General features: G+C 30.8%; 3 protein-coding genes across 4 annotated transcripts; 2 read left to right on the forward strand and 1 right to left on the reverse strand.

The window, feature by feature from the left end:
* Positions 1-3,664: 3,664 nt before the first annotated feature.
* LOC130803117 (protein EARLY RESPONSIVE TO DEHYDRATION 15-like) lies at positions 3,665-4,772 on the forward strand. Its single transcript, XM_057667299.1, has 2 exons — positions 3,665-4,226; positions 4,323-4,772. Exons 1-2 carry the CDS (start codon positions 3,968-3,970, stop codon positions 4,499-4,501), a joined length of 438 nt encoding a protein of 145 aa, XP_057523282.1. The 5' UTR covers positions 3,665-3,967; the 3' UTR covers positions 4,502-4,772.
* A 2,360-nt stretch (positions 4,773-7,132) lies between these two features.
* On the reverse strand, positions 7,133-8,872 carry LOC130803118 (heavy metal-associated isoprenylated plant protein 45). The gene is made up of 3 exons (XM_057667300.1): positions 8,386-8,872; positions 8,120-8,195; positions 7,133-7,443 (listed from the first exon to the last, which is right to left on the reverse strand). Exons 1-3 carry the CDS (start codon positions 8,392-8,394, stop codon positions 7,280-7,282), a joined length of 249 nt encoding a protein of 82 aa, XP_057523283.1. The 5' UTR covers positions 8,395-8,872; the 3' UTR covers positions 7,133-7,279.
* Positions 8,873-11,823: 2,951 nt separating this feature from the next.
* LOC130803108 (staphylococcal-like nuclease CAN2) lies at positions 11,824-15,105 on the forward strand. Of its 2 annotated transcripts, none has more exons than XR_009039851.1 (8): positions 11,824-12,270; positions 12,386-12,441; positions 13,513-13,627; positions 13,718-13,828; positions 13,916-14,160; positions 14,240-14,406; positions 14,540-14,608; positions 14,692-14,761. XR_009039851.1 is itself a non-coding variant. In XM_057667289.1 (8 exons), the coding sequence occupies exons 1-8, from the start codon at positions 12,121-12,123 to the stop codon at positions 14,788-14,790; spliced, it is 1,005 nt and encodes a 334-aa protein (XP_057523272.1). In that variant the 5' UTR covers positions 11,829-12,120; the 3' UTR covers positions 14,791-15,105. The 2 variants fall into 2 exon arrangements, 1 of the variants encoding a protein (XP_057523272.1); XM_057667289.1 differs by having other exon boundaries at positions 11,829-12,270; positions 14,247-14,406; positions 14,692-15,105.
* Positions 15,106-15,119: the final 14 nt, after the last annotated feature.

A 15,119-nucleotide genomic window follows, 5' to 3' on the forward strand; every position in this document is an offset into this window, starting at 1 on the left:
CATTTTTCTATTTAAACTTCATCTTCATCTTAATCAATCAGAAAACCGAATAAGGTAATATTTTCCTGTAAAATAAGATTGAAAACTTGCACCTAGCACATGGGGTTGATATGAAAAATAAGATTTATTGGTCTCAAGACATACCGTAAATACTATGTCTACATGCTACAATTATTTATTACTAGTATTTATTAAGGAGGTTTCACAATTGATCTTGGATATTAATTGTTAGTTGTTTTAGTTGATTTGTTTGCTAATTATAATATTGATTTTAACGAAGTTGTTTGGTGAAATTAGTTGTAAGATTTTTTTTTTAGTAGAATCTTGTATTATTTTTTTCGTTGTACTTGTATTCTAATATCTTTGTATTCAAATTCTAATTCTCTTGTTTGTTTTAGGTTTTGTTTGTTATGTTTGGTTGTCGTGTGATTTTGCTTTTGTTTCGGTTGGTTCATGTTGATTATTTGTGTTTCAGGTTTTGTTTGTTATGTTTGGTTGCATGATCTATACTTAATATAGTTAAATAGTTTTTGTTTGGTTGACTTCAAGGAGACTTTGTTTTAGCCTTATCAAGGACTCTAGGCTCATCAGATTCGAAGGGTTTAGGTCCGAGTCTGAAAATTTTAGACCATTAGAGTTCGGATCTAGGTTTGGATCTCTAAAAATTAATAGGGTCCGGGTTTAGTTATAGCAGGACCTTCTCCAGACCAGCCCCATAACTATCCGTAGTTGCTAGTTGTTCATTGGACAAAAAGTTAGTCAATAAGCAAAAATTCAATGTAAAAATTGTCTTGAGCAATTTTGAGGAGTTTAGCAATTCGTTCTTGATAGATTCACTTGCTTTTTTTGAACAACTGATAACAGTAACTTTTTTGTTGATTGTTAAGTCAAGTATTAATGAAGATGTTAGGTAACTTTGGTTGTTAATTGTTCATTTTTTCAAAGAAAAGGTGGTCAGTATAGCAAACGTCAAAAATTGATTCATTTTTTTCACTTAAAATATATCAAAAATTATTTAGTTATTTGACCCACTAACAATCTAAAATCAAAAACTAGACTAACAAGTTATTATAAAAACAAATACTATGAAACAAGTCCAAAAGAAAACTATAATTAACAAAAATTAATATTGTGAAAGAATTCAATTAGGCGATTCAAACAATCTACTTGAGTATATTTTTTCTTACACATAAATCATAATTCACAATATATAAAATAACACTAATTCTTTATTTAGACCGTCTCATTATACGACGATCTTAATTGGGTCAGCCCTAACTATTTAAAATAAATTGCGTCTTGTATAAGTAAACTCATATTTCATTGTTTTTTGTTTTTGTGTTTTTATTCATGTCCTGCTTGTATGGATCTGTCTTACAGTGAGACGGTCTTATACAAGACTTGTTGATAAAACAATTTTGAATAATGAATAATGTCAATAACTGTAATGTAGAAATTATTTTTGAACGGAAAAAGTATATAAAATAAAAACTGTAATTATTAAAAAGAATAAAAAAGTTTAATACTTCCTCCGTTCTATCATATTTGCTACATTTTAGTAGTAGCACTATTCATCTTCAACCTTGTTTCGATAACAGAAAAAGTGTTGTGTGACAGCGGAAGCAAAGATCGAAAACAATAACGGAAAGCAATAAAGATTCAAACAAACAGTAAAGAAATCACACCGAGAAATTAACGTGGTTCACTATCAATGTGATAGCTACATCCACTGGCACCGAGAATAAATTTTTCACTATAAACTGCGAGATTACAAGATGAACGAGAAACCACAACAATGGCTCTCCAAGCTTTTTCTTTTTTAGTTTTCCTCACTTTGTGTTTCATGCATCATATCATACCCTAATTCTAATTACAAAAGGGTTTTATATAGTATGCCACTTAATAAAAAGATATTAGGTTAACAATTACAAAGAAATCGGCCCAAAAACTAAGTAACCGTCAAAAGAATGTGCGAAAACTGAAAACCTGCAAAAAAACTGCACAAGTCGCGGCTCGCGTACTAAGTCCGGCCAGCGACCTACCTATTTTCCAAAACAGTAGTTGTTCCTTCAGAAACTCGCGACACGCGACCAAACGTACAACCCGCAACCTGACGGTCTTCCAATTCAATAGCTACTTCGCGCCCCGCGTAGTACTCTACATCCATGCACTTCAACCCATCTCTTGACTCGATTCTGAGTCATAAAATTCCAACAGAAAGTATGAAACAAGTGTCACTCACCAGTTACCTGTTTATAAAGTTTGGTGAAGTAAACAATGCAAAATCTAGTCATGTTTGTAATCTTGGGGGTGTGGATGAGAACACCAAGCATGACGTGGTCCTTATCATTTGCTTAAACACACAAAAATCAAGAAAAAAAAAAAAAAAATGGTGACCCATACTGCCATGGATAACAAATAACACGTTCCTGCCCATAACTCATTGTACACGTGTTCAATGTTCAAGCTCACTGCCGATTGCCCACAGAATATTTAAAAAACTTTGTTCAAAAACCAAATGCTAACTAACGCAACGTTCGTTAATGATAATTATTTTTTTTAAATGAAATTAGAAAATAAAATAAAAAACATAAATTATACATTATGAAACTATTATTAAAAATAAAATAAATAAAATCATTAGATACTTGACTTAAATATAAAAAAAAAATTTAATTTCTAACGTAAACTCAAAGAAATAGAAAAAAAATTTTGTAAAAGAAAAATAAAACAAGCAAAACAAATAGTTAGTTTTAAAACATAATATGTGTTCTAGTTTATAAGATGTGAGAATGAGAAAAGTGGACGGTGATCATGAGAACAAAGATGTGAATTTTTATTATTCTCATATGGAAAGTTCATATTTTATTAATTATTAATTATTATTGGATAAAATTAGTTCAATCAAATTTCCATTCCATAAAGAAGTATTATTGAATAGAATTATTTCAACTAAATTACACTTTCATCTTCACATTTTTACTTTTTCAAATTAAGTTCACTTTATTTTTATTACTTGTAGAAAAATAATCACTTTTTAATTATATAATTTCTGTGAATATAGTTTAGCTTCCTTTATATTGTATTAGTTTAATCAAATTTTTTTAGTTTAATTCTGTATATTAATTTAGCTCAATTATTTTTAAAAAAAAAACTCTTTAGTATAAAAAAATTAGACCAGACATATTAAAACACCCTTATTTAAATAAATACTAGCTATACTCAAATATTAATCATAAATAAAATTGAAAAGTCATTGTTTTCCTATTTTGTTATCTTTATATTTCTATAATCTATTTCAACATTAGCATATTTTCCAAATAATATTATGATTGAGAAACTTATATTATCATAATAGTGAAAAGGTTGTCAATCTCCAAACACACCGATAATTCTAATCAATTTTTAATATTCGATGCTGAATATATATAATAATAGTATCTATGTCTCTATAAATTTGCTATATTTTTAATTTAGTCGATTAAGATTATATCTAAAAATATATTTGTAATGGAAATACATCCATCATTTTCATTGATTTTCACTTACTCAATTTTCTTGGTTTTTATACATGTTAAATAAGTATTCTCTTAGTCGCTTTCATGAGTGAAAAAAAAATTAGATTGGATAGAAAAAAAGATAAATAATAAAAATGAGTAGTTGATATTGAAAAAAATATGATTTTCTAAAAAAAAAAAAAAAATGAAACCATTGATGAAAAAAATGTGCAAAATCAATAAAACAAATTAAAATAAATAATATTGTAAGGGGGAGCTACAACAAAATGGCATTTGTGTAAATTTTTCCAAAGATAAGACCTTTTTCTTACCTATCATCACTATATATACCTCTGATTTCGCACTATACCAATATCTTCAACCTTATCCATTTCTATTGTCGCTCAAAATCATTCGCAAAACACAAAAAATATCCCAATTTCTCAATCCCTAAAAATATCTCCATAACCATGGATGTGCTTCATCCTCAAAAACCTCCTCAGTCATCAAGATTAAACCCTAACGCTCCCGTTTTCATCCCTATGAAATCCTACCAAACGATCGAAGATTTCTCCGATCAGTGGTGGGAGCTTGTTCACTCTTCTCCCTTCTTCCGTGACTACTGGCTTCAAGATTGCTTCGAGGACGTTGACGATGGAGTTTTCGATCCTTCTGATGATCTTGATCTCCCTGATTTCGATGATCTCTTCGATCAAGATCTCCAGAATCGTAAGTTTCTTAATTAATTTGTAGGAAAAATACTAAATCCAGATCTATATCTCTGTTCTGTATAGATTGAATGGAGTCGGACAATTTTTTTTGCAGATGAGATGAAAATGGAGGAGCAAAAGAAGAAAGGAAATAAGGATTTGATTTCAATGGCGGCGTTGAAATGGAGTGAATCTGGAGGTAGAACAATGGAAGCGCCGAGGATGTTCGAGAAAGTTCCGAAGATTGTGAAGGGAGTCAAATTGAGTCCGAGGACGATTCACCAACCGCGTTAGAGTTACATGGGACTGAGTTAATGACTAAGAGTAGGACTACTTCTGCATTGTTCTTTGATTTTCTGGTTCTTGCTGTTAAATCCTCATTGTATAGGAGAGGTCTAGAGGATAAGTATGTTTAGAATTTGTGACTTTGAATTGATGTTCTTTTCTATATGCTTTAGATTTAGATCTAGGATGGAAGAGTAGTCGTTATGTTTGTAATTTGTAGTTCTACTCTTGTTTCAATTGAACAAAATTAAAAATGGGAAAATTGAAAAATTTTAGAATATAGATCTGAATTTACTTGTTTGATCAATGATCAAGTGCGTGTAGTTTAGTTTTTTTTTAATGAGAGTTTGGATTCCAACAAGTGAAGAACAAGAATTAAAAAAAAAATGAAAGCAATACACAATAATGCGTGTAATGATGTATTTTAGACGCATTCTCCTTAAATAATGTTTTTATTTAGTTTTATTAATAGATTTAACAATTTATTAATGAATAAACTTTTACACTTGAGAACAAGCTCTTAAAATAATAATATCACATCACACTGGAGATCACCCTTATCAATACTAATGTAAAGTAGAAGAAAAGCTTTTTTAGTATTTATTCTAGTCTCTTTTCTAATAATAATGCTTGCAATTTGCTAAAAACAACCCTAGTAGGTAGACCTTTTGCTGCCCAAGAAAAACTTGAAATAAATTGTTTGGTTTTTAATCGTCCGCATGAACGAGCAGGTGACTTGCTCGAATGAGCACCTTGTCCATGCCTTTACTGTTTGCTACAACCATGTGCTTCGTTCGAGGCATCCTTCCTTCATGTCTTGCCTTATTTATGGTATGGTTCACTACTCTTGTGAAGCCTCTTTTTATCTTGATCAAAGTTTTCCTTGTCTTGCCTAATTTCATTTGCACCTCATTGATCACTTTATGAAATGACCAAACCTCAATTCCTCACAAATCATCACTCACATCCTCCTTATCCTCCTCCATAGTGCACGACATGGCATGTCCATGTGATGGGGTGTTCAAACTCTCTCTCTATGACTAGGAGATTTGACACTTACTTTAACAGTTTCATTAAAAAGTGTGTCTATAATTTAGCAAATAATTAAAGATGATTATAACTAAAACAAATAATATATTATTCTTAATTTGATTCCAAATTTACACAAAGAAAAATTGAAGTATGTATAGATAATAATAAAAGAAAAAAAAATATGTTCTATAATCTAGTTTTTAAACCTTGATATTTTTAGTGACATGTACAATGACAATTTGGTTTTTATGATGAGAACTTAGCAACATAGAATAAAAATGGAAAAGAGGAAAAAGATAGAGTTTTACTTGGTGGAACATTGATTGTGTGCTACAAAAAGGGTAGTGGCTCACTAGCATACATGGAGCACAACTGAAGCATCAATACAATATTCTATTTTATCTAAATATAAGTGTGATTTCCAATTAAATATTTTAGGCATATAATATTGAAGTGATAAGGAGCGTAAACAATTTGCTATAAAATGGTATTGGTTTTCATTAGTTATCAGTTTTCAAAATATTTATATTTTTTGATAAATTTAAATAATTTTTTTTAATTATTGAATATGTATCGGTAATTTTCAAAATTAAAAATCTACAAACAGAAAATCACATTAATAACAAACAACTTTTTAAGTAGTCTAAATCTTTTGTTCTTTGGTGCAAGTGGTGCTATTGCTATTAATTATATTATATTGATCACACATTGTGACATACTCTTTTACTCAATATCTTAAACTTAAATTATGGGTTTGGATCTCATTTGCATCTCTTTGGAATTTTTTGTGCTGAGTACAAGGCAGATCGATTTGTGTTGCATTCACATATTCTTAGCTTATAGGGGTCTTGAGTAAGGGAGCTTAATAGACTATATGTCTTAATTATTAATTTAAGCTTCTAGTTGAGTTGATTTCTTGACAACTATTTCTAAACTTTGTGATATATTTATATGAAGTGGCTGTAGTGTTTACTAATTTGTTCTTAACTGATTGCTTTCTTCTTTAGCATTTTCACAACCATTTATGCATTGTATCTGTTGATACTTTGAGGATTGAATATTGAGAGCATGTACCATTTTTCAGAAAATATTTCAGATTTGATTTTTACTAATTTTTTCATTTTTTTCAGCTTAATAAAAAAACTTTTTTGGTACTTTAATTATTTGTAGAAGAAATGAAAACTCATTTAGTACTGTGCTAGCTACTAAACGAGGCATAATAATTTTGCGAATTGCGCATACGCATCATTCTCTCCGTCTCTTTGAGTTTATACTACAAATATTAAAAAGCTCTCATATTAAATTTATGGTGCAAATTAGAGTGCTTTTTTTTATTATTATATTTTGTATCATGAACTTCTCTTTATTTCATTCTTTATAAAACAAAGATTTATAGTTCTTTAATATATAAAACGGATGTAATTCTTATTTATGTAGACTTATAACGTTTGCTATCAAAAATCTATCAAAATTAATCTCTTTGCTACCACAAGAATCTATCAAAATTACTCAGTGACATCGAAAAAATAAAATACTATTATAATGAAATGCTCTTAAAACTCAAACTATTCAATAAATAAGCTACATATATTAGTTTTTTTAGTCAGGTAGGCAAGAAAATCCCTATAATTGAGAAAAAGGAAATTATCTTTTACTGTAGACGGTGATCAAGAATCGAAACCCTATTATAAAAATAATTAAAGTATAAACGCTCGACCATAAGACTAACTCAAGAGGCGATATGCTAGTTAGTGATCACATATTATATCCTGCAGACATACTGTTTTCCTGTTGGCGATCGTCCCAACTGCTAGCAGTCTTCCCAATTTTATGAATAACTCGTATAACTTTCTCCTCTGTCACATTCCCAGTCACCGTGACTTTGTTAAGTTGTGTATCAACGTTGTATGTCTCAATTTCTATCAAATCAAACACATAAAAAGTGACAAAAATTTACCATGTAATCAACTTAAAATGGACAAATTAAACTCACAATTGCCTAATAGCATTACACATCAATTCTCATCTAACCTTCTAATAACAAAGAAATTCTGTAACGTGTGTAAGTGATAAGTGGATTTCTATAATGGTGTTTTAGTTGGTTAAATATCAAGAAAGTGTTTAGTAAATTATCTTTTATTTTTATTTTTTTTGTTAATTTGTAGATCTTGGCTTTTTGGCTGACCAAACAGCAAAAAAATAATATTTGGTAAATTATTTTTAAATCAGTTGAAACGCTAAATTTTAGGCAAAATCAAAAAGCTAGTATGAATAACCTTGCATTGGCTTTTGACTTTTTAGACTTATTTTTCTATAATAATAAACAACCAACGGCTAACATCCAACAACTTAATTTACCAATACTCCACAACGGCACGCTTATTAGCTAGAAAATCAACTGATACTTTTCAACTGATCAAAACAACCAATTATATTATCTAACAATCATTTTCCAAATAAATTATTTTATATATAAATAAAAGGTGTTATAAATTACAGTTCTAAACAAATGATTCCATAACTTAGAAGTGCAGGGTATAATGTGAATACATCAGATTTGTCACTGATAAAGTTGAAGAAGTGTTTAGTCTTTACCTTCAATCTTTTTAATGGCCTTCAATATTTTTTTGATGCATTCTTCACAATGTAATCCCACTTTCAACTCAACAATCTGTTTATCACACCAAAAAAAAAAAAAAAAAAGATGAATAACAGATGACTGCAAGATCAAAGGAAGACATCAAAATCTATAAAAATATACACAACAAGAAAGTCAGAGCCTTAATCCCGAAACATAAATTCCATTACATGAATCAAACAAATCAACTCGAGATTAAAGATCACAAATGATGAATACTCACATTTGTCATATTTGATAGATTGAAGTATACAATACAGTAAGTCTCTTAATGCAAGAAAGAGCTAGAAAACTTAAAGGAAGAACTGAAATTTGCCACTTTTTGGTGTTTGATTAGGTCCATACACGCATTTAAACATCATCAGACAGTCTAAAGGTGGGGTAAATGGCATTTGATTCTTCATTTTTATTTATATAATTAATACTCCTAATATATGCTCCGTCTCTCCGTTTAAATATGCCACACTCACCTTCTACAAGTATTAAAAAATGGTAAAGTTGGTAGAATTGAAAGTGATTGAAGATTAAGTCAAAGGAACCAACTCACCAAATACTTTAGCTGATAGTTAAGGCTTAGGTTTAGAATGTGTTATATATTCTAACACGTGAACTCTTCGAGCTAGAAATGTGAATGCAGATGGACCCTTTTCAAACCTTGCACGAAATATTCCACTTGAATTTGTGAGTAGTTAAGATTTAAAACTGTGACATTTTTATTATGTTGGGCTCTGATACCATGTTATAAAATTCACTCAACTAAAAGTTTAAACTGATAGTTAAGACACTAAAATATATTACATAATGCACGTATAATAACTTAAAATAAAATATAATAAAATTAAAATATTAACAAATTCATAAAACCAAGAGACTACTTGTTTAATCAACTTTAGATAAAGCTTAAAGGTGAAAGCTCCATATCCATTGTATAGAATTCCTTCTTTTTTTACTTTATTTGTAGGGTGCTATTTTCGTACGCGGTTTATAGGCAAAAGAGCCACATAAAACGAAAGAAGTAGGAATTTCAGGATACATAGTGGAGTCACATAGAAACATCATCATGAATAATTAATCATTGTTCAATGTTGTAGACTCGTAGGATTGTAGGAGTAATGGAATTATGAATATGTTAATATTATATTTTTTTCATTTTCACTATTTAAATTTATTTTATACATTGCGTCGTGTAAGAAAAAATATAATCAAAGTAAAATTTTGTTTGAATGTTTAATCGTATTGTTAAATAATATTAGATTTTTATAATTTTTAGTTATGTATACTAGTACATGAATAATCAAAGTAGTGAGTTGAAATGCATAAAAAAATCAAAAATAGAAATTATAATGAAACGAAAAGGTTTTATTTTTATATATTTAGACTAATATACAAGAAAGAAAAGTTAAATAATTTTTTTATTCATCATATTTAAATTAATTTTTTTATAGTTTTTAGTTATATATAGTTTAAAGATTTATAATTCTTTATTTTTGGATTATAATGGATAAAAGTAAAATAATTCATTGAATCATTTGCACTTTTTATTTATGTGAAGTCCCACATGATTTATGCTACAAAGGGTCAATCAAAACAACATTTTTGCTATTGTTATCACTAACTATTATAAGATTGCGTATATTCGATCTTTAATCCCCATACGAAGTAGACGTCACTTAATGGCATTGAGATAATGAAATGGAATATAGTTGTATGTAGCTCAACTGCTCAAGATATATAAACAATCAAAATAATGAATTGGATTACATATAGGGGTATTAATGGGCAAATAGTCGTTGCCAGTTGGCGTTGTTGACCAACTAAAGGTGTTAGTTGTTTTTTAGAATTTAAACTAGTTAATAAACCAGATATTTAAGGATATTTTTGATAAAATAAGTCTTCACTATTGGCGTTTGTTACTATTGGTCATTTATTAGAGGAAAAATAGGCTAACAAGCCAGTAAAAAAACCAATCAGAGCAATGTTTTCAATCTAACTGAAAATTCATTTACCAAATATTATTTTAATTTTTTTGACCAACTAAAAATCCACTAAAAATTCAACACAAAAATCATTTACTATCAAACACCCTATAATGGAGAAAATGGTACGATCGAGTTAAAAAACGAAGGAAGTATTTTTTTTTTTTTTTAATTTGTATTCAAAAATTTCCCTAACTAGTGGACTAGATCAAATTCGCTTCCTGCCTTTTGTGGGCTTTATCAATGGGTTCATAGCCCAGGCTATGTCTTTGCATATGAATGATGGATTACCCAAGAGCAAATAATTTTGGGTATATATTCAAATTTTCATTTGAAACATTTTTACTGTTTTTTTAGCTTAATTAAATTAATTAACATATCTTTAACATGGTCTTATAGTCCAACTAAGTTAAATAAAACGTCCTTTTCGAATATTAAAATGGACTCATTTTTATAATTAAGACTCATTATACGGTTTTATCTTATCGTGAGACATCCTTATATAAAAGTTGCTCATGAGTATATTGTGGTGTACTAGTTGACTATTTGATTTGTTTGTGAAGGTTTTAAATTGTAAAAACATGAATTTGTTATTTAGAGGGCATTTCACTTAGAGACTATTCTCTCTTAAGAATAATTAAATTCAAAATCACCTCAAGTTATCTTAAAACTTATGATGATTTATAACTCATTTTGAGACCCAAAAGAGTATATCTAATTATTTTTCACATATTCTTGTATAAGACGATCTTATCGTGAGACGCGCCTTATACATAGGTTAAATAGACCAATAATACTAATTATTAACAAATAAACATCGTATTTTAAAATTATCTCACCGAGAGAAGATCTCTTAAGGGTAAATCTTTAATTTTTCTTTTTATCTAAAATAAACTTTCCTATTCTTTTATTTTACCTTTTCATACAATATTGTGAAACAAAAGAAAGCTGGATCTAACTTATGTAATTCAGCTCAACTTTTCACAACCACAAATATTTCAAAAAAAAATGTGGTCCTCATGAAGTACAACTACAAATGTATGTCATGGACATAAGCACAAGTGCACTACCAACATTTATTCTAAACCTAATATTAGCCAAAATTATAAAAGTTAACCTTCAAATTAAATAAAAAGGTACCTTTTTTTGAAAATAAGGTCCAAATATTGCACATATAGGTGTTTGATAATCAAGCTTTTTTATAATTTTATTTTTTAACTTTTGGCTTTTTATTTTTGTTACTCAAACAGCCAAAAAAATATAGTGAATGGCTTTTTAAGTTTTGGCTTTTAAGTCAATTGAACAGTTAGCTTTTAAACCAAAAGAAAAAAGCTACTTATAATAGCTTTTTCATTGTCTTTTGAATTTTGATTTAATTTTTCTCTAATAAACAACCAAAAAAGAACGAATAATTTTTACCAAGTATCTTTTTAACATTTGTCGGCTAACTTAAAAAATAGCTTGTAGCTTACTTATCGGCTAATATTTTCAACTTATCAAACCAACTAACAACCATTTATCAAAACATACTCATAAAATATTATCAAAACATACTCATAAAATATAAAAGTGGACCCTTCTCAAGGCTCAAAGTCATGAATAACGTCACACCCACAAGCCATACTCTTAAATATAAACTTACCCATTGACCTAAAGTGTTCAAATTTAAATGGGTCTTTGTATTTATTCATAAAAAATAAAAGAATAAAAAAATAAAAATATCAAAACAAGTAAGCCAATCATAACTTCCCCAAGATTCCTAACTTAGTCTACAAATATCTTTTCCCAATCTCTTTTTCCTTATTTCCTTCCTTCCCCTCACCTTCTATCTTTCTTGAAAGTGAAATATCAACCTCTCCTTTATTCTTTAATGATCAAGCTCTCCTCTACATTCATTCTTGAATCTTGACTCACTAAATCCAGTTTAGTCTCACCATCACAACTCAGAACTCATAAGAATCAGCTGATAACAATAACGACAAATGGGAAACGTCCTACGACTTTTGTACAAGCATTGTTGTGAGCCGACTACCTCCAACTCGCAGTCGCTTGGGCCACACGGTGTTTCCGCCCAAAACGCTGGAGTTTCGGCCCTTGCCCGTGATCTCCTTCACTTTGAGGTCACATCCCAGGTAGGGATTTCAGATCATCAAGAAATTAGTTCAATTCAATTCAGTTCAACTGGGATTTCGTAAAGAAACTTGAAATGGATTAGTTTGTGTAATGTTCATGTTTTGATTTTTGTAGGTACCTGAAGGGCTCAGTAAACATGTTGTATCATCCAAAAAAGCTCAGTCTAACTGGTAATATCCTAATTCCTATGCATAAGCTTTGTTCCATTCCATAAATATAGCTTACCTAGGCGGGGTTTGATGAGATCAGAAGTACACAACAACTTTATTAATCATAAATCATAATTGATAATAAAGAGGTTGTTTTCGATTGACCCGTAAGAGTAACAACCCCTTACAAATGTTTCAAAGCCCCAAGCTATATATAACCAGCTATAAAGCTAACCAACTAGTCAAAAATGTACTTCCTCCGTTCCAAAATACTTACACCAAACATATTTTTACGCAATCTAATGCGTTTGTCGGATCGTTTGTATCTAGAGTTATACACAACTAAAAATTATAGAAATTAATATTATGAAAATATGCGATGAGACGAATATAATAAGATCCCACATGACTATGTTTTCATCTCGTGCAATAGCCGAAATATGTAAATTATGAGAGAATGATGAATAGTGCAACAATTGTTTTGATGCAAGTAATATGGAACGGAGGAAGTAATAAGCTATTTCGGAAAGACCTGTAGGCTACACGAGACAACGGCGTTTTTCCAAAGCAGCCGAATTTCTCCTTCATCCTGAGTATATGTCTAAATTTGTGTCTCATCTTGTGTTCCATCGTCCATGAACTTTGGCATGTCACCAATTCGTCACTAATGTATTCACACTAGGGTGCAGACGGGTGACCTTGCCATCGCACATTAACATGCCAGTGAACGCTCAGAAAATTATGTAAATGAACTACTAAATTTTTGCCAGCCAGTAAATCTCTATGTTACTTGGATTTGGGTACTAATGTTGGATATTGGTACGTGTCCAAGTGTCGAATACGTTCAAAATATTCAATTTTACGCCTAAAATGAAGAATCTAAGTGTCATACCAATGTCCGAGCATCAAAGATCGGATGATGCTCGGACACGGATACGTGAAGAAAAATGAAAAGTCCGACTAACATAGGCAACTCTATGTAGTAAAATCGCTAACTGCTAGTTTATCGTGAGACCTTAAGACGCCCCTTAGAAAATATAAATCCCTCTCAAAACTAGAAGATTCACCACAATGTGAAAATTTACCTTACAGGTTTAAGAAGCTTCTACAGGCATGGAAGGAAGCCAATCCTCCACCACAAACCCCAGAGGAAACCGCAAGGCTCGTAATAGCAACCTTGAAAAGGCACCAGAAGGCAGACGTCGAGGTAATCTAACACATTAAACACTTCTTCGAAAACGAGGCCCGAGGTAGTATAAGAGACTGATTCTAACTCGTGGCGGTAGTTCTTGAACAGGGATTACTTGCCTTCTACAACCTGCCATTTCCGCATACACTAGTCGAGCTCTCCTCTGGAGTTCCCTCGACGTACCCTGATGGGGTTAAGTACGAGCTCCACACTTTACCTGTAAGGCCTCTCTTTATCTAAATCCCGATCAGCGAAGTAGATTTTACCTTAAAAAAAAATTAAAGAAACAAAAACGGGTGGAGACAGGTGGATGCAAAGGCGGTAGCAGACGGAGATACCATAACAGTATATGTAAGTACTGCCAATCCTAGAGAATCCGCTTCGGTTCCTAGAGAAGTGCAGGTTGCGGCAATACAAAGATCAAAGGCGCGTGCCGATAGAGATTATGCTAAGGCGGATTCACTCCATAAGAAAATTATCGATCACAATTACAGGGTTATTCCTATTCATAATGAAGAGGTTCTAGCAAAAAAGTATCGGATTCGACTAAGGTACGAGAAATTCATGATACAATACTCTTAAAGATGAAACTAGAACTATATCAACCAAAGTTTTAATGTCTATTTAAAGAATTCAGGGGAATAGATGCACCCGAAAGCGCAATGCCATACGGAAAGCAGGCGAAAGAGGAGCTAACCAACCTTGTACAAGGAAAAAGTTTACGGGTTCTCGTATATGGAGAGGATCGTTATAATCGGTGTGTAGGAGATGTGTACTGCAATGGCATATTTGCACAGGTAATTCGATCTCTTGCATAATAAAACTATTAGATTCCCATGGCATTTTTCGATCTGCCTTTATACATCTTGTCATTTTTTCGAGTAAATTGTCGGGATTTAAACTTTGGCAGTGTCGGTAATGTTAATCCAGGAAATGATGCTAAAGAAAGGATGTGCATGGCACTACACAGCCTATGATCGCCGCGCAGAATTAGCTAACGTAAGTGAATTAATCTACACTCGATGATTCTGCATAAATTTGAACTCTTCTCGACCAAATATATTTAATGATCATTAAAACAGTGGGAAAAACAAGCACGGGCTAAGCGAGTTGGCCTATGGGCTTCAAAGAATCCGGAAGAACCATGGAAATGGAGAAAACAGAAACGTGAAGGAAGATAAAAAAAACTTCCGACTTCTGGTGAAAGTGTGAATCGGGATGCCATTCACAAACTTTAATGAAAACATTGGCCATGAAGACAAACAAAAGAGTCGGAGGAATATCAATGTTGTACACAATGTAACATGATTTCGCTTTTTTACTTTGCAATTTTTTGTCCAAAAATAGTCCAAAACAGACCAGTAATCACTTTTTTCAATTCACGATTTATAGAAGATTAGCAAATCATATGACACATCATGTAACGTCTATTGAGTAAAATGTATTGTCTATGCTTATCAAAACTCTCCGGTAATTTTACTGGTATCTTTCAATCATTTATAGAGGTATT

This window comes from Amaranthus tricolor, chromosome 16 (assembly GCF_026212465.1).
Source record: "Amaranthus tricolor cultivar Red isolate AtriRed21 chromosome 16, ASM2621246v1, whole genome shotgun sequence".
Classification (NCBI taxonomy): Eukaryota; Viridiplantae; Streptophyta; class Magnoliopsida; order Caryophyllales; family Amaranthaceae; genus Amaranthus; species Amaranthus tricolor.

Bases quoted from the DNA above. Each gene is read 5' to 3' on its own strand.
- LOC130803117 (XM_057667299.1), top strand. From the start codon at position 3,968: ATGGATGTGCTTCATCCTCAAAAACCTCCTCAGTCATCAAGATTAAAC. The intron at 4,227-4,322 runs GTAAGTTTCTTA...TTTTTTTTGCAG, and splicing joins CGATCAAGATCTCCAGAATC to ATGAGATGAAAATGGAGGAG.
- LOC130803118 (XM_057667300.1), bottom strand. The intron at 7,444-8,119 runs GTAAAGACTAAA...TTGATTTGATAG, and splicing joins GGCCATTAAAAAGATTGAAG to AAATTGAGACATACAACGTT.
- LOC130803108 (XM_057667289.1), top strand. From the start codon at position 12,121: ATGGGAAACGTCCTACGACTTTTGTACAAGCATTGTTGTGAGCCGACT. The intron at 13,628-13,717 runs GTAATCTAACAC...GTTCTTGAACAG, and splicing joins ACCAGAAGGCAGACGTCGAG to GGATTACTTGCCTTCTACAA. The intron at 13,829-13,915 runs GTAAGGCCTCTC...GGGTGGAGACAG, and splicing joins ACGAGCTCCACACTTTACCT to GTGGATGCAAAGGCGGTAGC.